This window comes from Hippoglossus hippoglossus, chromosome 17 (assembly GCF_009819705.1).
Source record: "Hippoglossus hippoglossus isolate fHipHip1 chromosome 17, fHipHip1.pri, whole genome shotgun sequence".
NCBI classification, from domain to species: domain Eukaryota; kingdom Metazoa; phylum Chordata; class Actinopteri; order Pleuronectiformes; family Pleuronectidae; genus Hippoglossus; species Hippoglossus hippoglossus.
Genome location: NC_047167.1, coordinates 15,613,688 through 15,639,563, shown reverse-complemented (window position 1 = coordinate 15,639,563; position 25,876 = coordinate 15,613,688). Strand labels below are relative to the sequence as shown.

At 43.9% G+C, this 25,876-nt stretch overlaps 1 protein-coding gene across 11 annotated transcripts in view; it reads left to right on the top strand.

Moving 5' to 3' along the window:
* The window catches only part of LOC117778113 (adhesion G protein-coupled receptor L2-like), a 96,740-nt gene extending 71,087 nt beyond the window's left edge, over positions 1-25,653 (top strand). For 2 of the 11 annotated variants that reach the window (XM_034613382.1, XM_034613383.1), the window contains 14 exons: positions 223-261; positions 2,797-2,980; positions 4,492-4,614; positions 6,630-6,835; positions 7,307-7,480; positions 9,840-10,049; positions 10,910-11,130; positions 11,920-11,986; positions 14,668-14,759; positions 16,122-16,290; positions 17,245-17,373; positions 18,678-18,774; positions 19,905-20,030; positions 23,590-25,653. In XM_034613382.1, coding sequence (XP_034469273.1) covers positions 223-261; positions 2,797-2,980; positions 4,492-4,614; positions 6,630-6,835; positions 7,307-7,480; positions 9,840-10,049; positions 10,910-11,130; positions 11,920-11,986; positions 14,668-14,759; positions 16,122-16,290; positions 17,245-17,373; positions 18,678-18,774; positions 19,905-20,030; positions 23,590-24,455 — 2,703 coding nt within the window. In that variant the 3' untranslated portion in view covers positions 24,456-25,653. Of the gene's footprint in view, positions 1-222; positions 262-2,796; positions 2,981-4,491; positions 4,615-6,629; positions 6,836-7,306; positions 7,481-9,839; positions 10,050-10,909; positions 11,131-11,919; positions 11,987-14,667; positions 14,760-16,121; positions 16,291-17,244; positions 17,374-18,677; positions 18,775-19,904; positions 20,031-22,925; positions 22,980-23,589 lie in introns of all 11 variants that reach the window. The other 9 variants (XM_034613391.1, XM_034613385.1, XM_034613393.1 and 6 more) reach the window with 6 other exon arrangements.
* Positions 25,654-25,876: the final 223 nt, after the last annotated feature.

Here is a 25,876-nt window from a genome sequence, read left to right as displayed (position 1 = left end):
TGATTCACATTAGTTTTAAAACTTCAACTACAGTTCCTCCCAAAAAGCATTAAGAGCTGTCGCATCATTTTAAGGTTGTAGTTCACAGACCTGCTGCTTTTCTTCTTTTCCATTAAATCTGTAATTTTATGGTAAGTAGCATGATTTAATGCTCCCTGTTTTCTTACTGCCTCTCTACAATCTGTCTCTTGTGCCTCGATCCTCTCTCGTTGTACGGAAAAGCTTCAAAAACGAGAGAAGACGTGCAGGGCGTACATGAAGGTATAACCACCGGGCTTTCCATGTTGCTTTTTGTTTGCCCGATCCCTAATGTCCGACCAGCAGCATGCAGCACTGTCACTCTCAATGTCCCTGATTGTTTGGTTACAGTATGTGCCTGGTGATCCTGCTCGTACAAGATATGGCTGCTTCTTCATCTGACTCGGCTGTCTGTCCTCCTGTCATTCTGTCCATCTGAGGGTGCCGCCGTCAATATCACTCCGTCTTTGTCCAATCCCTCCCCCCCCCCCTTCCTCTGTGTGCTATCACTTGTATATCTCTCCTTCATTTTTTCTCTCTCCTTCCTTTCTTCCTCCCCCACTTTTTCTCGCTCTCTTCGTCTCTCTTGTCAGCTCTTTATACGTTGTGTGAATAATTGCCTTCCCACGGTCGTAATTGCACCTCCCTGTCAGCCAGAAGTGTGATCAAAGTGGCAGTGTGCTCAATTTTCACTTGCTTACATTGTACAATTTTTAGTCTCCCTTGTCCCCATAGCAGGGAAAAGAATCTCCTCTTCCATTGCAGTTGTGTTTTATCTGTGGGATAAATTTCTCAGCCCGTTAATATATTTGTGCACCATTTTAATTTTTCCGTCTCACCCCTAGACATTTAGCTCTTTCATCTGCGGTGGCAGACATCATTGGTTCTGCTGAAAGACGTGATGAAGGTCAGGAGGAGACGTCTCGCAGGGCACAAGACAGCTGATCAGATTTAGTATTTCTCAAAGTTCAGATGGTGGTGGTCTTCATTTTACTGTTAGAAAAAGACGACGCATTTCCCTTTTCAGCCTCTAGTGGAGCAATGTCGGTCAGTTTGTCAGTTGGTCTACCATTTGTATTCACGCTGAAATATCTCAACAGACATCAGATGGATTGCTGAGCACCTTGCTGCAGACATTCGTGCTTCCCAGAGGATGACTCCTAATGACTTTGGCTGTCCTCTGATTTTTCCCTGTAACGCGCCGCCCCCCCCCCCCCCCTGTTCCCCGAGTAGCTTTCACTGCACTAAACGTCGCCCTATATCTAAAGTGAGTCGCGGGTCCTCCTCTTGCAATTGCCCCTGTGATCTGTAAAGTGACCTCCACCCAGCGAGCATTAAAGAGGATTCATTGAGAACACAGATTCCGCCTGTGTTACACAAAGTAGAGACTTCCAGCCTTTTGCTTCCCCCCCCCCCCCCTTGGATTTCATGGATCCTTTGAGGATGGCTCACCAGGAGAGGAACACCATGTAGTGTCTGTGTGGTTATAATGACCCTGGTCCTGTAATCGCCACCACTCTCTCTCCTACACACACACACACACACACACACACACACACACACACACACACACACACACACATAAGTCCTATCGGAGTCACAGCTTGCAAGCTTCCAGTTTGACTGCAAGGTCAGGGGCACAGAGATGGATGTCTGCACTCAGGCCGGAGATATGAAGACACACTGAGAGCCCTGTGTCATCATCGCTGTGGTTAACGTGAGCTCAGTGGTTAAATGTGGCGGTTAATCACATATTGGTGCCGACTTTTGTTGATCCCCTTTCTTGTTTTCATAAGCAAACGGATAATCCTGTCCGTGGTCAATTAGTGTTTGGGATAATCATAGCTGTGACTAATTGGTACAGTGAGCAGGGGCTTGTTGTGGTTAATTACCGTTATTGTGGCGGCCTCGCGGTGGTTAATGACACCTATGGTTAAATTGTCACTCTGATTTGTCACACCAAGGGCAGCCCTGCATCTGTGTACAGCTGTCTGCCTGTCGTGGGATTTCAGCAAAGTTAGTCGTGGCTTAATTGTGCCAAACGGTCATGAACTCGCCCTGCCGGGGTCAAGGGGGAACTCTTGTTTTATCAACATGCGATACTTGTGTGGGTTTTCTGGAATGTTTGACTTACTTACTTCTTATCTGAAAGCAGGAAATGAAAGGATTGCCTCTGAAAACAAACAGAAACCCCCTGTTCCCCCCAAATCTTGACTTCGACTACCACTCAGGACATAGATTTCATAATGATTCCCCCCCTTTGCCTCTATGAGAATCGTATTCAAGGCCATTAGGAGCAGATCCTGTTATGGAAATGAGACTGTTCTTCATGGAGATAATTGTTATTTTGGAAAATAGCCGCTCGAATTGTGAATACAGCATTGTAGACGGCCTTATTCGGTAAAGGGAAAAAGAAAAGACATTTGGTTTGCATTTCTTTTTCCCCTCAAGCAGTTTTACATCATTATTCAATAAAGAAAATGGTCCAAGAGAGACTTCCTCAGATTAGACCTATTTTTCGTAAACAGAATATTCAAATGTACATTCTGCATTTTTTATTATCATTATTAATTTAGTTACTCATGACATGCCTGAACCCTCATGTCATCATTCGCAGTGATCTCGATTTTTCAGTTTCAGTTGATGTCGCTGCCGTCACTGTTGGCCATGCATGCCCGTGCTATCATTTGCTGCCCAGTCCCCGCACTTTGTTATCAAGCCGAAGTTCTAATGGGAGGAAACGGCACACTGACATTTCACTTGTCTCCATGGATACAGGCCATTGTGGACACCGTGGACAACCTCCTGAGGCCGGAAGCCCTGAAATCCTGGAAAGACATGAACTCGACGGAACAGACGCACGCCGCCACAATGCTACTGGATACCCTGGAGGAAGGGGCGTTCGTCCTGGCGGAAAACCTGATCGAGCCAGCGATCGTAAAAGTACCTGCAGAGAATATCAGTAAGTTCCTCTCAGATAGCTATAAAACAGATAAACACATCTGTCAGTCACAACTTATGATGTTGTTTTTCCTGGCTTGGGACCACGAATCAGTAAAATTGTTTCAAACTGAGTGATAAAAAATTTTTTTCCCCAGATCTGGAAAACGGCTCCTACAGAGGAATATAATTTAAAAAACGACCACATCTGGTTGACATCATAACAAAATATGCGTCTTTAAAGAATCAAGCGAACGTGCACTCACTGTGCAGTTTATCAGCAACACAATCTCTTTCATTTTTTGTCAGCTTCGTGCAGTGAATTTTCACATTTCTACCCACAACGTTTTGTTACCATGGTTATGGTCTCCCACTCACCCTTTTGTCTTATACCTCATTGATTTTTAATCTTTTCCTCGCATAGTAAAGTCACCTCATTGAAAGTGCGCTGCAAGATGAAGTGTCCGGCCCTTCTGGGGGAAAACAAAGAGCCCAACTGAATGGCATTGTTCCATTCACGCAGCACTCTGTTCTCTCACAGCCTTTCCCATTAAGTGGTAGTTAGCTAAGCTGATAAGTACTAGTTGCCCCGTCTCTACGAAAAAGCCCTGATTAATATATTGTGTAATATGCTGTATATTTGCTACTTAATCACTGCATTCAGGCAGATGCTTTTATGAGCTCTTGCTTATCTGCATAGTTGGGATAATTTTCCAGTGGAGCAACGTAAATGCAGTTATATGAAGACACACAACCTCCGCTTACCTGCCCTCCCTCCAAAATGCGAAAATGATTGTTGCTCCTAATTAGCAGTTTGTCATCGCCCAAATGGCGCCTCCGGGCGAGCATGGAGGGGTAAACGAGGGAGGAAGCGCAAAAGGAAGAGCTGAAAAACTCAGCAGAGGTGGAGCGCAACCGGAGAACAATTCCACGTCTCCGTCTGTCAGAAGCCATCTATCTGAGGAAGTGAGGCTGTTTCTGATGGGAGGGAGTGCGCTGATACGTGTGTCCCCCTGACCCCTCAGTAATTTCACACATCAAAGGGAGCACCACCCGGCAGCTGGCATACCGGGGAGAGTGGCTGCAGGAATTTGGAGGATTTTCAGAGATTTGCTTGTCGAGCCAAGAGTTATCTGAACCCACGGGGGGAAGAAAAAGTAAAAGTAAAAGCTCAATGATATTTTTGATCCTGTGAATATTTGACATTCATGCTGCAGTAAGCTTCGCGCTTGCCTTTGCTCATCCGGTATCGCAACCCTTATTATTTTCTTCTCCTTCTTTTGCCTTAGAGGCATCCACAATGGCAACCTACCAGCATGACATGGTTTTTTTAAGTGAATGACACTTCACAGGGGCCAGTAATGCTGGATTCTGTTTCTGGTGCAACAATCGTCGAATCTTAACACACACTCCCCACCAGGTCTTAACTTTGGAGTTGTGTTAAACACCATGTAGGCCTTTGAAATGCTGCCTATGTGTAACATCTCTCTGTTTCTCCCCCTCCCTCTCTCCACCTCACCTTCCACCTCTCAGTGTTGGAAGTGTACGTGTTAAGTACCGACGGTCAGGTGCAAGATTTCAGGTTTCCACAGACGAGCAAAGGTGGAGCGTCCCTTCAGATTTCCTCCAACACGGTCAAAGTCAACAGCAAAAATGGTGAGAAACACACAACCGCTGCAAAAACATGTAAAGAAAATGAAGTTTTGATTGTTTTATTTTCTTTACCTTATTGGTTTGTTGGGGTTATTGACACTGATAATTTAAAATCACATTTTGGTGGATGTTGAGTTTACTAATTGTTTCTCGCTTCTTTCTGGGAGCATTTAATTTGGTGTTTTTAAAAGAATAATATGACATTTTGTGAAATTCACTTTCTTGTTTTCTTGCTGAGACACAGATGAGAAAATTGATTGTTGCTTCAAGTTAAGAGCTTAAGCGGGGCGGTGATTCGCTTAGTTCAACAGTCTCTGAAGTTTAACAATTAATACAATAAATATATAGTTAATAATCCTTTTGTCTGATATACAATATATTTAGAAAGTGTTCTTAGCCCTTCACATTTAGTTATGCGGCGTCCTTCTGCCAAAATGGTTCAAATTCATTTTTACAGTCTCAATCTGCAGTCAATGCCAGCATGACAAAGCAAAAACTGATTTTCTTTTTGCATTCTTGCTGCAGATTTATTGAAAAGAAATCAAATTGAAATATCCCGCTGACATAAGTATTCAGACCCTTTACTCAGTGCTCAGTTAAAGCACATTTGGCAGCAATTACAGCCTCCAGTCTTCTTCGGTATGATGCGAGCAGCTTTGCACACCCGGATTTGGGGATTTTCTGCCATTCTTCTCTGCAGATCCTCTTGATCTGTCGGGTCGGATGGGGACGATCCTGGACTGCCATTTTCAGTTCTCTCCTGAGATGTTTGATTGGGTTCAAGTCGGGGCTCCGGCTGGGCCACTCCAGGACATTCACAGGGTTCCCCTAAGCCTCTGCGTTGTCTCGGCTGTGTGCTCAGGGTCATTGTCCTGTTTGAAGGTGAACTTTTAGCCCAGTCTGAGGTCCTGAGGTTTTCATTAAGGATATCTCTGTTTGCTCCGTTCAGCTTTTCCTCCACCCTAACCTCGTCTCCCACTCCCTTCCTCTGAAAAACACCCCCACAGCACGACGATGTGATGATGCGGCAGGTGATTAGCTCTGCCTAGTTTCCTCCAGACACGGCGCTAAGAATTGAGGCCAAGCAGTTCAGTCTTGGTTTCATCAGACCAGACAATCTTGTTTCTCACTGCCTGAGAGTCCTATAGATGCTTTTTTGCCAGCTCCAAGCTGACATGTGCACCTCACCGAGGAGAGGCTTCAGTCTGGCCACTTAAAGCCCAAATTGGTGGAGTGCTGCAGCCTCACAGGATCTCTGGAGCTCAGTCAGAGTGACCTTTTGGTTCTTGGTCGCCTCTCTTATGAAGACACGCTCTCGGAAATGTCCTGTTTGCTCCAGACTTCCTCCATTTAAGAATTATGGATCCCACTGTGTTTCTAGGAACCTTCAGTGCAGCTGAACTTTTTTGAAGCCTTCCCCAGATCTGTACCTCGACACAATCCTGTTTCTGAGCACGGCAGGAATTTCCTTCAAACTCATGGTTTGGTTTTTGCTCAACGCTGCCCCCTGTGTTCATTGGGAGAGACACTTATTACCTCCGCCATAGAGCGTTTGTTTGCTTGTTAGTTAAAGTTTTACACTAAAACGACTGGACGGATCACCATGAAACCTGGTTCAAGGATGTGGTATGAGTCAGGGAGGAAGCCAATAACTTCTGATGCTGATCAGGGGACAAATGTAGGAATGTTTTCCACTTTAACATTGAGAGGGCGTTTATTTTTACATTTTCACTGATATCCCAGAGACTAATTCATTCATCTTAAAGAAAAAAAAGAAGTCATATTTAGAGGATGGATATCTACAGTATGAGTGTGTGAATGTTGGTGCAGCTTGACTGGATTTAATGTGACTATTTGTCCTTTGGGGAGGTATGAGCGCCTTTAGCCGTTCTAGTTACAGCTGTGGTCTCAGATGCAGGGGCTGCAATTAGCCCATTATTGTTTGTTACATTTGTATAATACCGCTGAATGAACACTGAACCCTGTGGGTCTAATGACTTTATTGTTGCCGATTGCAGGTGTGGCCAAGCTGGTATTTGTGCTGTACAAGCATCTGGGTCAATTCCTCAGCACGGAGAACGCCACGCTGAGGGGAATGGGGGACATGAGCAAACGCAACCTTTCCCTCACCGTCAACTCCCACATCCTTTCAGCCTCCATCACCAAGGAGTCCAGCCGTGTGTTCGTGGCCGACCCCGTGATCTTCACGCTGGAGCACCTGGATGTAAGCCCCCTCCTGACACTCCCCCAGAGCTACACTGAAGCAGTTCCACGGAGCTTTTAATGTTTTATTGTTGTAGAGGAAAACGTCCATATTATCCATGTGTTACATGGTTGGAGATTAATACTAATGTCGAGTTGGGAAAGTAAGTGGAGCCTCTTGTGTGCCGTGTTTCATTTTGTGCTTTGAAATTACAACAGTAATCCTTCTCCCAAATTAACATATTATGATTCCAATTTATTTTATTTTATTCTGATCTCTTTCATCACTATTCTCCTCACAATCCATTGCGTCTGAAGAACTTCAATTGCACAGACACTGGTATTAAGTCTGCACAACACATATATTGACATACGGTGACTTACAGTTAGAGATATGAAATATACAAGGTTTGTTTGTGTACCATCATGCATATTTCAGAGCACGTTCATGTATGTTTGATGGTTTCTTTTTCTCTGTGTTTGTGTTTTGTAGAAGGAGCACTACTACAATCCCAACTGTTCCTTCTGGAATTACTCAGAGCGGAGCATGATGGGATACTGGTCCACGCAAGGCTGTAAGCTGCTGGAAACCAACAAGAGCCACACCACTTGCTCCTGCAGTCACTTGACCAACTTCGCCATCCTCATGGCCCATCGAGGGAACGTGGTGAGTGGCCCTAGCCTCTTGATTACAGGAGGGTGTTCTCCCCCCCCCCCCTCGTCTCAGTTAGTTTCTCTCCCTCCATCTCGCTGACAGATTTGTGCACACACGGCAGGAACAAGAATGGCATTTCAGTGGAGATAATTAGATTATTGCCGGAGGAGCAGGTGAGGGTGGGGGTAGGAGGGGGTGAGGTGGAGAAGCAGGCTGTCACTTTAAAAGAGCGAGATTGTGGATCAGGACAGGAAGCACCATACCATCATCAGAGGTAATTATATTTTACCTGTGGACCTTGTCTAATATCCCTCCGTGCATATGTCCCTGCGAATCATGGGAAGCATCACTGCAGAACCTCAGTTTTAACTTTTGTTTCCACCACTCTTGAAGTGGTGTAGGAACCATTTGGTCGCGAAATGCAATTATAATCCAATTACATGATAAATAGCATGTGGAGCATGGACCCAGCCAGTATTAAATGTGGAGGATAAGTTTGTGGTTTGTGTAATAATACGTCCCAACTCATGAACTCCTGTCCCTGTCATCTGTTTTAACCTCAACCTTAACCACAGCTTGAAACCAGAGCCTTGAGGCCGGGCTTAATCTCACACCAATTCCCTGCACATCACCTCAAATGCAACTCCTGCCCTCAATAAAATTACAAATATCACAGGAAGAATTGCCTCACTTTCGGGGCCACCATGTCGTTGAACGATATTTTTTATGGTCAAGTCTGCTTTTTTTCCCCACATTTGCCTGCTGCCCATCTTGAAACGTGCTCAGTTTTAGATCTTCTGCAGCACAGCGGGGCTTGACCTTAAAAAACAGAACCCACATGTGCACGTCACTGATGTCACTTTCTGCAACATGGGCGTAGCAGTGTGATCCAAGCGTGTTAGCCGGGAGTGCCAGATGTCATCACGTATGAACAAGTGAAAGAACAGACGCACGACTTTTCACGTCTGTCTTAAATCAGCAGTCAGGTGCCTGGATGAACATTAAAACAGATTTTGCTCGCTCTAAGTATTAAGAGATCCCTTTCTCACGTGTTTTCAGTGTAAGAGATGAGGGACAGAATCCAACACTTTTTTCTGTGCAAAAAATACACTATACGTTAAGCCTATTTGTTGTCGAGGGATAAGACTTTGGAGCCAGAAGCCTTCTGGTAGCCGTTTTAAGGTTTGGCCAATCCTATTTGAGCAGGCTCGGGTTGCCCGCAGCTAAACAGTCCGCGTGGAGAGCAAAAGAGTTGGAGCACATTGACTGAAATGCATCAGCTATCTTTTTTTAATTCATCTGCATTCATACGCATGCGCTGTTTATAGAGAATAGCCAAAATGCTGTCTGGGCTGAAAAGGGGTACAAAAAGTATTCCTGTTTGTGGGGAGAAACATTCAACTCAGACTCAGCTGTCGACAACAGAAGCCCCAAAATATTGGCCGTAGCCCCCAGAGGCTAATCAATGATCAGGCGCAAGCCAATGGGCTCTGAGATTGAGCTGAAGCTAATACAAGGCCTCTGTAGTTTAGCCAGATGAAAATGTTGTCTTTCAAAGTGAAAGTCTCCTTTGTTTAAAAATGTCTCTTTTCATTATAATCCTTTCACTTCAGGTTAACACAGAGAGGGAATTTCATACTGAAAAATAGAGCTTCTTGATTTCACTTTACAAAGTTACTCAAGCTTCATATTAGCATCAGCTGTAATCGTGCTCCAAATGACTGTGGGCTTTTCCTTCCTGATACTCACCCTAAAATAGCAGGAGGCTTGTCATTGCACATAGTGTATTTACATATGATAATAAATTATGACCCTCTTTTAACAGCTTTAATAATAATCTTTGTCATTCCAACTGTGCATATCAGCGTTTCCATCTGGTCAGTGTTCAGTCCAGTTTTATTTAGATAGCACCAAATCATAACATACATAATCTCGAGGGCACAATCCAGAGTAAAGATCAGGACCTTACGAGGTTATAGAGGGAAACATTTCCCACCATGAGCGACCACTTAGCTGGTGCGAGACAATGAGGAGGAAAAAACTCCCTTTCAACAGGAAGAACCCTCTCAACAGAGCTCGACGCAGGGTGGGCGGCCGTCCGACTCCACTGGTTGAGTTGAGAGGAGAGAAATGGGGGGAGAGGGGAGATAAAACGCAGGAGCTGAATTTATTGTTTTATTCAAGCAAGCACTGTCATACAGGTTGTTATAATGGTAATATTAACAGTAATACATATATGTGTCATAAGAAATAATAGCAGAACCAATTTACACATCAAAAAATATACATACATATATCCATTATCTGCTGTAATGCCACCGATCATTAAGAGAAGTGTGGAGTTGACGTTTGACGGTGTGTTTCCGTGCAGGGGGAGGGGAGCGTCCACGAGCTGCTCCTCACCGTCATCACGCGGATGGGCATCGCCGTGTCCCTCGTCTGCCTCGCCATCAGCCTCTTCACCTTCTGCTTCTTCCGCGGCCTTCAAAGTGACCGCAACACCATCCACAAAAACCTCTGCCTGAACCTCTTCATCGGCGAGCTTATCTTCCTCGTGGGCATCAACATGACGGAACCAAAGGTACCGTGGAAATGACACCGCGGGGGGCTTTCAATTTCCCGCTGCTGACGAATGGGCTCGTCTGCTGTGATTAACCTTCTTTAAATGCTTGAATTTCTCCTTCAGTTTGCCTTTCATGGCCTTAAATCGCCAATCTTTTCTGTTTCAGACCCAAAAGGGTTTTTTCTTTGTGAAACTGGGTAAAAATGTTCCTACTTATTCGATAAATTTACAGAATTGTCAGGGGATCAGCAACATTTAGGATACTCACAAATAAAAGAATAGGAATTTCACATTTTGGACTTATCAGGGACATTTTTTATGTAATTAATCAATTTACATTTAAAAAATGTCTGGCCATAATAAAATATATCACAAAATGTTCTTCTATCACCTTACATTGTTAATATGGATAACTAGTGTTTCTGTCAACTCAATGAATGTAAAACCATTATCCATCCTTGTTTAAGCTCCGTTTTTTGTGATATATTTTTTATACGGCGAGTTTATCAAAGGTTTATTTTTATTTTTTTTACAAGAACAGCTACCGGCTGTGTTGTAAAAACTGGATCAATAAAGTCGTCGGCCATTAAACCAAAATCCTGAGCTGAAAGATGCTCAGAATCTCAAACAGCCCTTTTCATATTACAAGAGGTCACTTGATCCTTTGTTGATATTCAAATATTGATTAGAGCAGCTGTAAGCGGAGCCACTGCTTCATCACACAAATACTCTCTTCTGACTTAGCTTGTGTCAGTTGTCATTGAACTTTGAAACCTTTAGTAAGCAGTAAATAAGTCATTCTTGGTAACTGGTCAAAACTGATAAAACTAAAAACTGCTTATGTGTGTGTGTAACCTCTGCGTGTGTCCTCCTCTCAGCTGGTTTGCTCCATCATCGCTGGCGTCCTCCACTTCTGCTTCCTGGCTGCGTTCACCTGGATGTGTCTGGAGGGCGTGCAGCTGTACCTCATGCTGGTCGAGGTGTTCGAGAGCGAGTTCTCCCGCAGGAAGTACTACTACGTCTCCGGGTACCTCATCCCGGCTGTGGTGGTGGGCATCTCAGCAGCCATCGACTACAGAAGCTACGGCACGCAGCGGGCGTAAGTGTAGCATCTCTGCTAGAGGCGCTTCTTTTGTGGGATGAAAAAAAAAAAAATCTGGGGCATCAATCCTCCCCTCTCCCCATCAAGACACACCCACACAGCTTGCATGTGTGTTCTGATGATAGCGATATCACAAAGAGTAATCCACCTCTGCCCCTGGAACATTTACACCCTGTCTCTGCTTAAAAAAAAAAACAGTGGATGTGAGCAAAGCTGCAACATTAATGAACATGCTGGCTAGATGCACTGGCCTGCTGGATTTTTATTCTTTCCAAGTGGATAATTGCTAGTTAAAAGTTTATGCACTTCTCCGCTGGTCTTCATCCAAGCAGCAAGCTTTATGATTTGTAAGACTGCAATCCTCTAATTTATGGGATTTAAATGCCTCTTTTTTTTTTAAACTCCATTTTACTCCTATGGTCCTCACTTCATTTCTGTTTCCTGGTGATTAACACAGAGACCGGGATGCGATTCCTTCTTGAACTGTGTACAATACACTGTTTACAGTTCAGAGGTTCACACAGTCATCACCCATTTGTAAGCATTTGCAGACTGTGAAGTCATGAGTCCAACAGCCACTGCCTTTCCCGACTGCAGCTTCTCATGGCACGAGGCCAACGCTCCGTCGAGGTCGGGTTTTTCTTCTCTGTGGTCAGACGAGTCTCTTTTCTTTCTGCTGCGACCGATCATCCAGCCGGCTCTGCTGCAGCTGATCGATGAGACACAAGTTTTGTTTTGGCATTGAGATGATTTAATGAACTGAATATCACCCTCTGCTCCCTGCAGATGCTGGCTGAGGGTTGATAACCATTTCATCTGGAGCTTCATTGGGCCCGTAACCTTCATAATTGTGGTAAGTTGTAATTTTGTGCACGAGTGTGATATATTTTTGTTCTTTTTCCCCTTTCAATGAAAAGCTTTGAAAACAGCTTATAGATTTTCTCTCTTTGTGCTGGCAGCCTCTTGGCTCTGATTTCTAAGATCAATTTGCATGAAAGGAAAGTGGTCCCATTATAGCTGACAGAAGGACATCAGTGTCCACTCAGCTATGAAATCCTCTGAAATCAGAATTGGTGAGCGGCAACAGCTTAAAGCTGTTTGGGCCTTGCTGTACATCTCGATAATACTCCCCTACTGCAATCAGGAGGAGAGATCGTCTCAGGCATGAAGGTCATTTGCTCACAGGGAATACAAGGGTGATGGTGAGGGGGGGTGAACATGGAAGTAATGAGTGGGTTGGCCAGACAACCATTACCACAGCTCATAGCCCTGCTGAGGATCATGACACGTCCCCAGCCAATCCCAGCACACGGACATCTCCATCTTCACCTTTTAATATTTCATGTGGTGCACTGGGTGTTCACAATGCACATTGACACACACACACACACACACACAACACATGCAAGAATGCATCCACACAGCCCTGAACAAACACACGCTGCATATCCATACAGCTGCGTACAGTAACACACATGTAAATCTGTCCATGGGCTGTAAATACACGCAAAACCTGGAGAGGTGCTGCGTCAGCACTGCCAGTTTGTTTTGCGTCGTATTTGGCAGCGGAGTGAGAGACCTGAATATTGTAGAGGACGGCCCCTTGGAGACCGGGCATGACGGAGGTGGGGGGGGGGGTCCATATGCGGTTTGCCTCTTGCTTTCTGCAGAGTGCCTCCCTGCCTCCTCGCCTCGCCGTCCGTCCCTCTGTCTGTCTCATCGGATCTGTGTCATCACTCGCAGCTGTGTTAAATGCATCTCCAGCCACTCGACTCATGCGGATGTAAATCGGCCCCAGTGGCTGGGAGACAAAACCCGGCATTACTCTAAGCTGTGTGATCTAAAAGCCTCTTTCTGTCTTCTTAGCCACTCCTTTTTCTTCCATCTTTCCCCACTGCTGTCGTTGGTTTCCGTCCGCTTCCCTCTCACGCTCTTTGTTTCCATTTAGAGACACTGCTCTGTTCACATCCATCCACGTTGGGTGATAATGGGGGATCTTTCTGCTTATTTGTGAGTGCATTAAAAAACGAAGTGCTCGATAAAGTGAGGACACTGCATCTAGATTATTATGCTTTGTTTGCTCGCCAAGTTAAACTTTTTCATCTGTTATTTTCCTTCATGTACTCGCAGATTAAAAGGACCCTACCAAATGCTCACTTGGAGCAGACACAGAATATATGTTTTTGAAAAATCTGGATATACTTAATTCAGTGAATATTTACAGAGCCGCGTTTGAAAGGTTTAATGTGGTGCTGGACCAAACTGAAACACTCCTTCCTTTCCCTTGGTGGAGTAGAACCCTGCCGTGCTTACAGCGAGACATCCTGAGAGCATGGAAACCTCTCTGGATGTATGGCTCGACTCACTTAAATGTTTTTCCTGGCCTCTGTAAAATTATTTTCTAAAATATGGCACTCAGCTCCGCTCATTCCTCTGTATTTTTCTGGAGTCTTTTTTTCGTCAACGATCTGCTTGGACGTAGAGAGATATACATTCTCATATTTGATGAGAATTTGTACTTTTGGGCTGGAGCTTAATGTCAAAACAAGAGAGAGGGAAGAGAAAGTTTCCGCGCAGCTCGCGTTGAAGGCCAGAGCTGTGTGAAGTAGACCACAGCAATAACCTCTCACTGTTGTTTTTCTTTTTGGAAGTCAGCGTGCTTTATGATCTGCACCGAAGCAATAACTTTTCATATTCCTCTCAGTAAAGGTATGCTGGTGTTGATGCTATAAAGAGCCAAAACCACTGTGGATTAAGCAATACTCACATGTCACTGGGAAACATACCAACTGTTTGTTAGCAACCAGAGGTGAAAATACATTTTACACATGTTCAAATTCTAGGTACTTTCTCTTTACCTCGTTTTCTTTTAAAGCCAAAATATGTCAAAGTGAAACACTGCACTTCTCACTCTTTTTGACGCCATTGTTTAACTTTACAAACTAGAATGACACTCAGCAGAAAGCATCAGCCTCAACAGTGTCCTTTTGAAGCCACATTTAAATTCACTAGATCCAGATTTGTCATGTTAATCCATCCAGGAGTCTTTGGGTAATTTAGTGTACAAACAAACAAACGGAAAGGGGTGAACACAGAATCTGAATGAGGTAAATTAAGATTCTACATTAAAAAAACATAGGAAAAGGATGGAAAATATGAAAGATTAAATACAAATAGAGATGAAACAATTTATTTTCTAACAGAACATTGATTTGCAACCGTTTCATGCAAAAATAAACATTTTATGGTTCTGGCTTCTTCAAAGTAAAGAATTGTACCTATTGGTTGGACACAAAAACTGTGAAGATTAAATTGAAAATAATCTGAATATTCATATATTTTCTGATTCTACATATATACTGTTTTGTTTTTTTTTCTAAATCCAGGATTTTTTTCCTTCATTTTCACAGTGTGGTTTTAGAACATTTACCCAAGTGGAGGATCTGAATGTTTCTTCTAGCTCCTGTTAGCGGCAGAAATCAGATTCCTTTCTAAGTGCAGTCTGTTAATCCTGATACGCGTCTGTTTTGACAGGTCAATGTCATCTTCCTGGTGGTGACCATGTACAAGATGGTGAAGCACTCCACCTCCATGAAACCCGACTCGTCCAGGCTGGGGGGTATCAGGTGAGGGGTGTCACTCCAGGAGATTAGATGTCTGCTCTGTGGTTTGTGGATCTGTGTGTGTGTGGATCTGTGTGTGCGTGTGCGTGTGCGTGTGGTGGTTGAGTATGTGTGAAAAGAAAAATAATATGCACCATTACTGCTGCTGCCTCCTTCCTGAGATTTCAATGGCTGCTTTGGACCTACACGCTTATTTGATTTTCTCTTAAACCCCGACCAGACCAATATTTTTCTCTCTCAGGTGTAACTTTGGTCAATAGTTGGTGCCTTTTTAGCTCATTTTATGATGTCAGTATTTACACAACCCAGGGTTATATGGTCTTATTTTTATTTCTCATAACTGCCTTTCTGACCTTTGGTATCTTTGTGCTCCTGTGCTGGCATAGTTTACAGGCTTTCTTGGGAGATGGATTCCATCACATGCCGCATAGATTTAATGATGGTAAAAACAGGAAAAAAGGGGGCCCCATTTCCCCCCTTCAAGTGGGCTGCGTTTGCTCGATAAGAAGACGTGTCCCTGTACATGTCTGTGCCTGGATTCTTCTTCAACAATATGCCTGAGAGCAGGCCAACATATGTTCTGTGGGCGTTTGATTTTTAGGCAGCCACAATGATTTTGGTCCAAAGTAAAAAAACACATAAATAAAAAAAAGCACTGACTTGGCTCTCAGGTTTGTTTTTAGCTCCCGGAAAAAAAACCACGTTTGTTTGCATTCGCCTGCTGGATTTCACACATAATCATAAATCGTCAAAACTCATTAACGGCCCATAATTAGTCCGTACCTCAAATCCCAATTCTGTCAAATGTTATATAAAGTGAAATCGTCGGTTACTCAGCCAGTAAAGTGTTTTCTTGTTAAAAAACAAGAAATGTGACACAGAAACTGAGGAGAGACTCTAATCATCCGTCACTCTCAATCCTGCCGCTCATTTTTCTGTGTGTCCTCTCTCGGTGGCATGCTGTTGTCCCATTTCTTCTCCGCTCGCCGTCTCTCTCTCGGGGCGGCTCACTCCACTCTCGTGTATCAATAACAACCAGCCATTGTCATTGAAACTGACTGTTAAGTTATCTTATTTCCACTAGGCTTAGTTCCTGGAAGCTGCCGAGGAGAAAACCTGCTGCCTCTGCAGTCTCTTTAGCCCTTTACTCCCAAGGAAATATTTTTGACTCAGTGTCAAATACTAAATGCACTTTAATCCAAAACCTTTTGTATTTGTTTTTATACACTTCACCAACACAGTTTTGTTCTTAAAGTAGATAAGTGTGTTTATTCATTTTTAACAAGGTGTCGGCCAGGAAGAGAGAAAGTTCCGCCCCAGCAGATTCTCGTTCACTGGTTAATATCCCTCCTCCTTCTCTCGCAGGTCGTGGGTGTTGGGAGCCTTCGCCCTACTTTGTCTGCTGGGACTCACTTGGTCCTTCGGCTTGTTCTTCCTCAACGAATCCTCCATCGTGATGGCGTACCTCTTCACCATCTTCAACACTCTGCAAGGGATGTTCATCTTCATCTTCCACTGCCTGCTCCAGAAAAAGGCAAGATTTAGTTTTCTAAAACTTTCTGTCAATCAAGAGCTGATAAATGTCACAGCTTCCAGCTTCTTGACTTGTGGATTTTATCTGTTTGTAAACTAAATATTTTTTGTTTAGAGACTCTTAAAACCAGAAATGTAATGTTTTACAATTTGAGCATATTTTAAAGATTAAAGACAAAATGATTAGTAATGATAAATCGGTTACAGAGCTGAAAAGACAAGTCAGTAAATAAACGTCAAGTCCATGACAGGCAACTGGCAACTGTTCGGTTTTCAAACTAAAATGCCAAAAACAGCTGTTCTAGCTTCTTAAACCTTTTTCTTTTTTTCTTCTCTTTATTGTAAATGATAATAAATTAGTTTTGTTGGACATTTGAAGGTATGATCTTGAACTTAGAAAACTGTGATTGGAATTTTTTGAATAGACTCAAGACTATAATCAGCAGATTAATTGTTAATGAAAACTAGAATGGGACTCATTAGAGGGAAGCAGCACATTTCAGTGGTTTACAAAAAAACAAACCAGCAAACAAACGGACAGCAGTGAAAACATAACCTCTTTGGTGGAGGTAAATATTAGCAGCAGCTTTTACGTTTATGAAACAAACGCAGCGGGACTGAGAATCTCCTCTTTCTTTCCTCATGTGATTTATATTGCAGGTGTGGATCATTTTCACTGGAACATGTTGAAATTTTCCACGAGGCATTTCATGACATTTTATACCTTCTCCTTAGTAACAGCCGTATCAAAGTGCTTCCTCTATAATATTTCAACATGTTGTGACAGTGTTTGTTATCCCTGTCCTTACAGATGTGGCATTTAAACTCCTGTCAGCTGCCATTTGATAAAGATTTGGGATTTGCGTCTCTTGCTGGGTGGTGGGGGGAGCGGGTGTGTTGCTGTGTGTGTGTGCGTGTGCGCTCATACGGTTTCTGATCCTTTTTTCCTCCGCAGGTCCGCAAAGAGTACAGCAAATGTTTCCGTCAGTCCCAGTGCTGCGGCGCGCTGCCGGTCGAGGGCTCCCACAGTTCAGCCAAGGTGGCCACGTCTCGATCCACGGCCCGCTACTCCTCCGCCACACAGGTACGTACCTGTACTGGGAATCAGAGATATCAGAGTTTACGATGAAGCAGGATTTAGGACTGAGAAAACCATATGTGTCAGTGGATTTTATTCTAATACGTGTATTTTATGGGCTGTTGTAGTTTTAAACAAAACAAACCTCTTCTTGAAAGGACTGAAACCACCAATGGCCTGATCCTGTTAACAAGTCCTGCCTGTGTAGCTGAAGCCTGGTAATTTAGCTCATTATATTTGTGCCATGGAGTCATTATTGTCCAGAGCCACATGTCACACTGGGTGATATGAACAGGGGCACTGCAGTTGAACTTGGCTGCCAATAAATGCTCTATTTACTCCTGTTTGACTGACGCTTGTTAAAAAACACCTCGGATGTTTATAGATGTTATTTTTTTCCCTTTTTAAAATAGCTGCAACTACATCTTTGAAACTGGGAACATACAGCCTTGGGGCTGCGAACCTTAGACAAACGATGTTGGTCTTTTCAGCAAATTCATTGACAAAAAGAAAGGTAGAATATAGTTACAGTTTTCCTTCAGTAAAGACTCAAATGTTTTCAGTTAATTTTTTAACCTTTTGCTCAGATTTCATCATTCAGTCAATCAAATACACAGTTTAGTCGCTGAGGGAGAAATCTAACCTTGCCGAACAGAACAGTGTCACAGTGCACTTATTGCTGTGCTGACATGTTTCACCTTGTTATAACCCACATCTCATTAAATCACTCTGAACTGAACAGAATAAACTGATTTCAGGCTTCACATTGTTCCGCTAAGGCTCCGTTATCAAGTTATTAGACAGGAAAGGTTATATATCAGAGGATGGGATTGAATTTTTTTCGTAGATCAAAAAGTGTTATGGCAAAGTTTTACACAGTTGTTCTTCTTCTATGAATGTGATCAGGGCTGGTTGCTAGATCCGATTTCAAAAGACGGAGACAGATGAGAGGAGTCTGTTGAGCGGGACGTCGTGGTCTTCTCACGATCTATCTTAAGAACGCTTCTGGGAATATGGTGGCGGCTTCTGCTTCAAAGCTTATCTCTCAAATTACAAGTTGAAGAGATTGTCAGTGTATCCCTTTTTATTTATTTCTCTTTTTTTTCTGTTTTGGATCAATAGCCCATAGGGTCTTTTTGTTTTACAGTAGCACGACTATGTCATCAAGCAGTGGGCCGACTCTCGAATACGAGTGTAGGCTTCTTGAATCACAAACCCACTTAGCCACTCAACCCTCGGGGCCAGAAGGCCTTGAATAACAGCGGCACCATGTTGAGTCCTGATCAATGGCTGCTTTTCTCTCCACCCAGAGCCGCATCAGGCGGATGTGGAACGACACTGTGAGGAAGCAGTCGGAGTCCTCCTTCATCTCAGGAGACATAAACAGCACCTCCACACTCAACCAGGGTAAGCTACCCTTTCTTCCACCACCACCACCACCAGACGCAACACATACGCTATTCTCTTTGTGATGAGGCTCTGAATTCACAATAAACACTTCAATGGATGCAGCCTACATGGCTCCGTGGCAGCTCGGAAACAGGGAAGAGACGAGGCCTGATTTAATGTTGCGTTTTTCTCTTACCGCTAAGCAATCAAAAACAAAAACAAAACAAAAAATAGCGTTAAATGCTGCCGGTGCGTCAAAGTTCACAGCTTCTATTCCTGCTCCTCCCCTGCTCACTGCGATCGACTGAAAGCGGAGGAATAAGAGACGAGGGAAGAGGTGCGATATGTAAGCCTGGCATAAAAACGTTACTGATGAGAGTTCAAATCATAACAATCGGAACGGGAGAGGCTCATCGTGGCCCCGCCATCATCGTCAGGATGAAGGTGGAGGAGGAGAGATGAGTAAAGTCAGGCTGAGGTCAGAGCAGGGTTTTTTGGGAAAGTTCCCAGCATCATGAAGCTCAGGCTCCAGACCCTGCCAGCGCAGATTTGGCCCTGGTTAAGAATTACTTTTTTTTTTTTTAAACGCACACACACATGCCAGCGCAGGGCTTCTCAGCGATCCGTCCAAATGACTGAGGGCAGTTATTACATTCTTGAGGATTTACACAAGCATGCTGGGGATGATAGGGATACTGTATTATTCATGGCGGGCCACTTAGACATGTTTTGTCTGGTGTCTCGACTGGACGAGTTTGTTTGGATGAAGTTGTTTCACGTAAACACTGCAGCTGATTGTGTTGCTGCCCTTTGGTCAACACTCGTCGCGGTAACGTTGTTTGTCAGTTCCATCGACGGACTGTTTGGATGATGGTTTTTTTCGCTCCGACCAACATTTCTATGGCTGCTTTGTCCGTAATAGAAGTCAGACAGATCGCCGGTCATAAATCTTTAGCGGTGTTAGAATCCGGACAGCGTATGTCAGCGTTTGTTTATGTCGACCGACGAGCGCACCACCAGCACCACCACCGCCGCCACAGACCATGAACTACAGAACCTCCTGCTACTTTTTTTTTCCTCAACTGTTTTTTTTTTCCCCTTTCTCACTCCTGATTTTTCTCCTTTTCTCTATCTTCCTGTTATTTCAGGGATGACTGGCAACTACCTCCTAACTAACCCTCTCCTCCGAACCCACGACACTAACCCTTATAACAACCTGCTGGCAGAAACGGTCGTGTGCAACACCCCCTCTCCACCGGCCTTTCACTCCCCAGGTGCACATCCACCCTCCACCTTTATTCCTGCAGAGATTTGTGTTTGTTCTAACTCGTTTTTTGGGGGGAAATACACTTGTTCGCTTTGTTGAGGGGAGTCAGATAAAAAGAGTTGATACCAGTCCTCCTTTTTAGTGGGAGGTTATCTGGCAAGAAACAGTCCAGCACATAATTTCTACACTTGAGTCAGATCTAGTTAATTCATGAGCTTTAGAGGAGCTAGTCGCTGGACTTTGTTCCCATTGGACTACTCCCCTCTCTTTCTAGAATTCATGCTAAGCTAAGCTAACCACCTCCTGACTGAAACCTCAATGGTGTCAATCTTTTCGTGTAACTCTCCGCAAGAAGGTGAATGAGTCTATTTCCCAAACTGTTTGTTTAAGTGTGTCAGATTTATTCTAAACATGCAACACCTGTGACACCGTGTGAATGAAACGTTTTGAGAATAATTGCACCAGATTTATCGTTTGTTCCTCTTCACTCACATCTTTTTTCATATCAATGCAACGTCCTCCTCCATAAACGCGAGGAGATAAAAGTCTCAGACGTTAATTCTATCTTATCTGCGCTACGCTGAGCAGACGTGTGGGAATTCCCCTCTGTCGAATATGAGTTTGACACGTTGGTCCAGATCGTTTATTTCTCTCCCCCTCACGCCCGACATTTGCATCATGCGTGTTGAAATCTTTACATTTTTCCACTTCAAATATGAGCGAGTTTGATTTAAAACACGTCAGTGTTTATGGTGACCTAGTTCCTCCCTCTCTCATTCTCTCTCCCTCTCTCTCTCTCTCTCTCTGGCAGAGCAAAAATAAAACCCAATTTAAATTTAAAAAATAACAGAACCACATGACGCAATGCGGGCAGAGTCGTAGCCCTCAGATATTCACAGGCATTTGATGATAAAAGAGAATATACAAAAACAGCAGTATGGCGAAAGTGAGTAAAGAGAGGATTCACAGTAACATTTAGCTTCAACCTGCCGCAGTCGTCGCGGTCTGGTGTCTCATGTCGCGAGCTCGCTCACAGCACAATGAGAGGACTTCACACTCGGAGATAATGAAGCAGGGTTGGGACCAAACAATGTCTGCACAGAAAATCAAAGACATTTCATGATTGTTTTTTTACTTCTTTTCTTTCTTTCTTTTGCGAGCTCAGCAGCAGCCGAGCCAGACGAACTAATGTGTGTGTGTGTGTGTGTGTGTGTGTGTGTGTGTGTGTGTGTGTGTGTGTGTGTGTGTGTGTGTGTGTGTGTGTGTGTGTGTGTGTGTGTGTGTGTGTGTGTGTGTGTGTGTGTGTGTGTGTGCGTGCAGACAGCTTGTGCTTTATTACCATAACATGTTTACCTGCTTAATCATTGTAGGATAATTGCATGTTAACATTGCAGCACAGGAGATGAATTAAGACTTCCCATATTTAATTAGCAGGTAATTTCGAATGTCGGCTCAAACATCTCCTTTACCTGGAGAAGGATCCCCCCCCCCCGAGGGGAACCTGCTGCACTCAAGCTGGGTTTAAACACAGGAGTGAAAAACAAAAAAAGGAAATACATCCTGTACTTATTTAACAGCAGATCAAGAAGCAGTGACAAACATGGAAAATCTTAGGATTTAACATATGGAAACCAGTTTGTGCAGAGCAGGCAGCGGTGTGACACACAAATGTCAAAACCTGGTGTGAAGATCACCAACCAAGTATGAAATACGTGCGGAGAGGCCGTCAAGTTTAACGTAAGCTCTTTGAAAATGTCCTCTGTTATAGTCATTACATTCAGCTCCTGCACAAGGAAGGGTGTGTGTGCGTGCGTGTGTGTGTCTCCTATTATGAGTGTATTAATACTAACTAATACTCTGCAGATGTTCATCCGACGCAGTAAAATCTGTAAGGAGAACATCTTGGACGAATCTCTGCTGGAGCCGTTCCCAGAGTGCAGCTGTCGCCGTGTCCAGTTGAATTCTGTTCACATCATTTCTCCCCCCCCTCCCACTTCTTCTCTCCCCGCAGACAATACCTGTCTGAAATAAAATCACTGCCTGTGCATAAACAAATGCAAATTTGGACTCGGGGTCTATTCAGAGAAGCGTCTAATAATCCCACCCATCCGCTTTTTTTATGCCCTTTTGCTCTCTGTGCTCCTTTCATTCTTTTTTAGAAAAGTCTTTGATGCTGTTTTCAGAGGTGTTTGTTTTCCCCCCCGCTTGCTATCATCCCTTCTTCGACACTTTAGTTTGAAACCTACGACTAAAGTTTCTCTTTATTGTGTGTGGAAACTGGCTGTGACGACACCCTACAAAATGTCAGCCTTTGCACTTGAAAGCCTCGCGGTGTTGCACAGAAAATAAACCCCTCATATCACAAGCTCATATAACTGGACCCCTTCACTTCCATCCTGCTACTTGAGCTTAGTCATTGAGCTGCACAGAATTAGTGTACACTGTTCTGAGTGAGTGTGAGTGTGTGTGTGTGTGTGTGTGTGTGTGTGTGTGTTTGTGTATGTGTGTTGCTCACATAATACTAGGTGTACACTTGAAAAATGAAAAACTAATTATGTGTGTATTAGAAATGTTCCTTTTGGAAGAAAAAAAAAAGACTGTGCTTGCTGCTGAACCCTTTCACCTGCTGAGTCCAGGATTCAGTCGTCCTTGATTTGTCCTTTAGCTCCCTCTCAAACTGTTAAACACATCATTTCGCTGTCATTCTCCTTCCACCTCGGACAATTTGTGCAAAGCATCCCATGGGCTGAATTATAGTTAATTGCAAGGACACACAATCTGAGTCGGATCGACTGAATCCAGGCTGGATGTTACAAGCTTCCACTTTTGTCTTATTTCGGTGATTTTGTTGTTTCTGCTGCAATTGAAAAAAGGCATCTGTTTTACTTTTTTTGCACATCAGCTGTTCTTAGGCCAGATAGCCTGAGCAGACACACTTGATGTGAGTGGTGGCAAAGTGAGTCATTGCACCGTGCCTGTCTGTCGTGGTGTGTGGGGGTTGTTGCTGTGCTTGTGGGGCCTCGGTGCAGAGAGGTGGCCGCCATCTGTGTTCAGCATTACTCTCTTGTCTTGCCTTCTTTTAACCGGTGGAATGTTTTTCTCATTGTTCGTGTCACAACACTTCCTCATCAGCTTGCACCCATTTGTTTCTTTTGCTCTCATCCTGTTTGCTGCTTTCTGTGTGCTTCTGTGTTGTAACCTGCTCATACGCTACATTACAATGTGATGCTATAGTATTTTATTGTTTATATATATATATATATTTTAGTTTTGAGTCATTGCTTGTTCTCATTTCTCCAATATTGTTCAGGATGATTTCCTAGATTGGCTAAATAGATATTCAGCCAGAAGGAGGATGGACATGTTGGAGCGCCAATTGGGTTCTCTTTTGGATTTTGAAAGTTTCTGTATCTGGATGAAATTAAAATTAACGCAGAGATTAAAGAGCACAAGAGTGAAGTGTCCTGAGCAGTATCAAGTATGTGTGGATGGTGTAGTGGAGACGGTTTTGTTTTGTCCAAAAGAAAGAAATTATACCTCACGCGTTCCCTTTGCTTTCGTTGCAGGACAGCACTCTCTGAGCAACAGCAGGGACATCAGTGCCATGGACACCCTCCCCCTCAATGGCAATTTCAACAACAGCTACTCCCTGCGAGAAGACGACTATGAGGCCGTGGCTGTTCGGGCCGCAGGTGACCTGGGGGGCCTCAACCTGGACGATGTCGCCTTTGAAAAGATGATCATTTCTGAGATTGTCCATAACAACCTCAGGCCCCGCGGGGCCCCCAAAGGTCGCGACGCCCCGAGGGACAGAGCCTTGCCTCCCCAGACCAGAGTGACAGTGGACCGAGGCGGGGGTGGGAGCGGCAGCGAGGATGACGCCATCGTGGCCGACCACGCCGAGGCCTCATCCCCGCAGAGAGGAAGTGGAAGAGGAGGCCACCCCACCCTGGAGCTGCTCCTGCACCCCCACCATAAGGAGGCGCTGGAGGCGCCCCTCCTGCCTCAGAGGACTCACTCCCTGCTCTACAGCAATCAGAAGGCCCCCAGGCGCCTGGAGGGGCAAGGCGACCATGGCTCCGAGACTGTTACCGCAGTGGAGGACACGGGCTCCCATTCACCCAACAATAATAGAGACTCGCTTTACACCAGCATGCCAAACTTGAGAGACTCACCCTCGCCCTCTGCTTCGCCATACCCCCCAGAGGAAGAGGAGGAGGACGATGAGCTCTCCCCCTCTCCTCGAAGCGAGAGCGAGGACGCGTATCATAAAAGCATGCCCGAGCTCGGCGACGCACCGCAGCCCCTGTCCTACTACCACATAAACAGAGGCATCAGCGACGGGTGCATCATCTCGCCCAACAACGAAGAATGCGCGCCGGAAGGAGAGGCGCCCACCGACGGACAAATGCAGCTCATTACCAGCCTCTGAGCGGCCGTCTTTGTTTGCACAGGTTTCAACAGATGGGTACTTTTCGTCGATGTCAAGAGAGCCGGCGAGTCTGGCTCCGCACTCCGCACGCTCTTCCTGTTAGAACAGGAAGTGAAATGTTGTTGGGTGGGAAGAGGAATGAATAAATGACTTTTGCACACAGATCTCATTAACACACGAAACACGTCCATGCGATGCCAGACAAATGTGGTCTGTGAAAACTCTGCTGTTGGACTAAAGAGGTGCAGAGAATAACACACAGGCCGCTGTTTCACAGATAAGTCTGACTCATTTCTGTTGTACTGAAAGAAGAGTCGAACAACAAGGGATAAAAAAAAAAACATACTCCGAGCAAAGAACTATGAAACTCCTGACATATTCCTGGGGGACTTTGCTGAACCAGGGTCTTTTTAGTCATAAAATACAGAACTAGAACTAGTGTGGCTCCAATACACAGTCAGGACTGTAAAGTCAAGAAACCACTAATTCAGACTCAGGCCTTATATTTTCTCTATTGCACATTTAACTGTTGTCAAAGTAACAGCTAAAGAAAATATATTTTGCTGTACCACTAGTGTAAAAATGTTAAAAGAAAAAAAATGACAAAAAAAAAAAGAAATGGCAACCATTCAGTAGTTATACCCTTTCAATGTTAATACGATTCTTCAGACAAGGTTAATCAAAATGGTGGAAATGTGCTTTTTCCTCTCACACTTGACTCGTTGTATGTTTGCATTTAAAACAAAAAAAAAAAAGTTTTGAGAGATATCAGTCCATATGATCTCATGCTCACGTCTCTGCTTGTGAAGTGCTTTTTGCTTTCATGAATGATGAGTTTTTTGCCAGTAGTATATTTGTTAACACCGGGCCATGCACAGATTTGGAGTGAATTGGATTCTTGTGTAATTTATTTTACTTGAAAGAAATTGTCAGGTTTTAAGGACTCATGTTCGTGTCCATGCGATATTTCAGTGTTTGCAGACATGTTTCATCCCTTGACACTAATTAATTTATTAACTGAAGTATTCAGAGAAAAAAAAATGGGGTGGGGGGGGGGGGGAGACTGTGTTAGGAAAGTGTGAAAAGTTGTTGCAGCACTGATTAGGTTCATTTTATTTCTTTTGTAAGAGCCCATCATCAGCTGATATTTAAATCAACTCCTGTTTGATATCAAATAAATGTGAAATTTTTTCTTGTTCGCAGATGTCTCGTTGCTTTTTCTCATTTTGCATTAGAAAATCTCAACATGTGGTAAAAATTACAATTAAAGGATAGTACTGAAGATATTTTACATTTATTGTTATTTGCAACAAATACAAAACGAGAAATTTTAGTCAAACAGAAAGTACATTTTTCAGGTATTACACACATTCACACCATTTTATATTGTGTAGACTGTAATTAAAAGATGGACGACATGA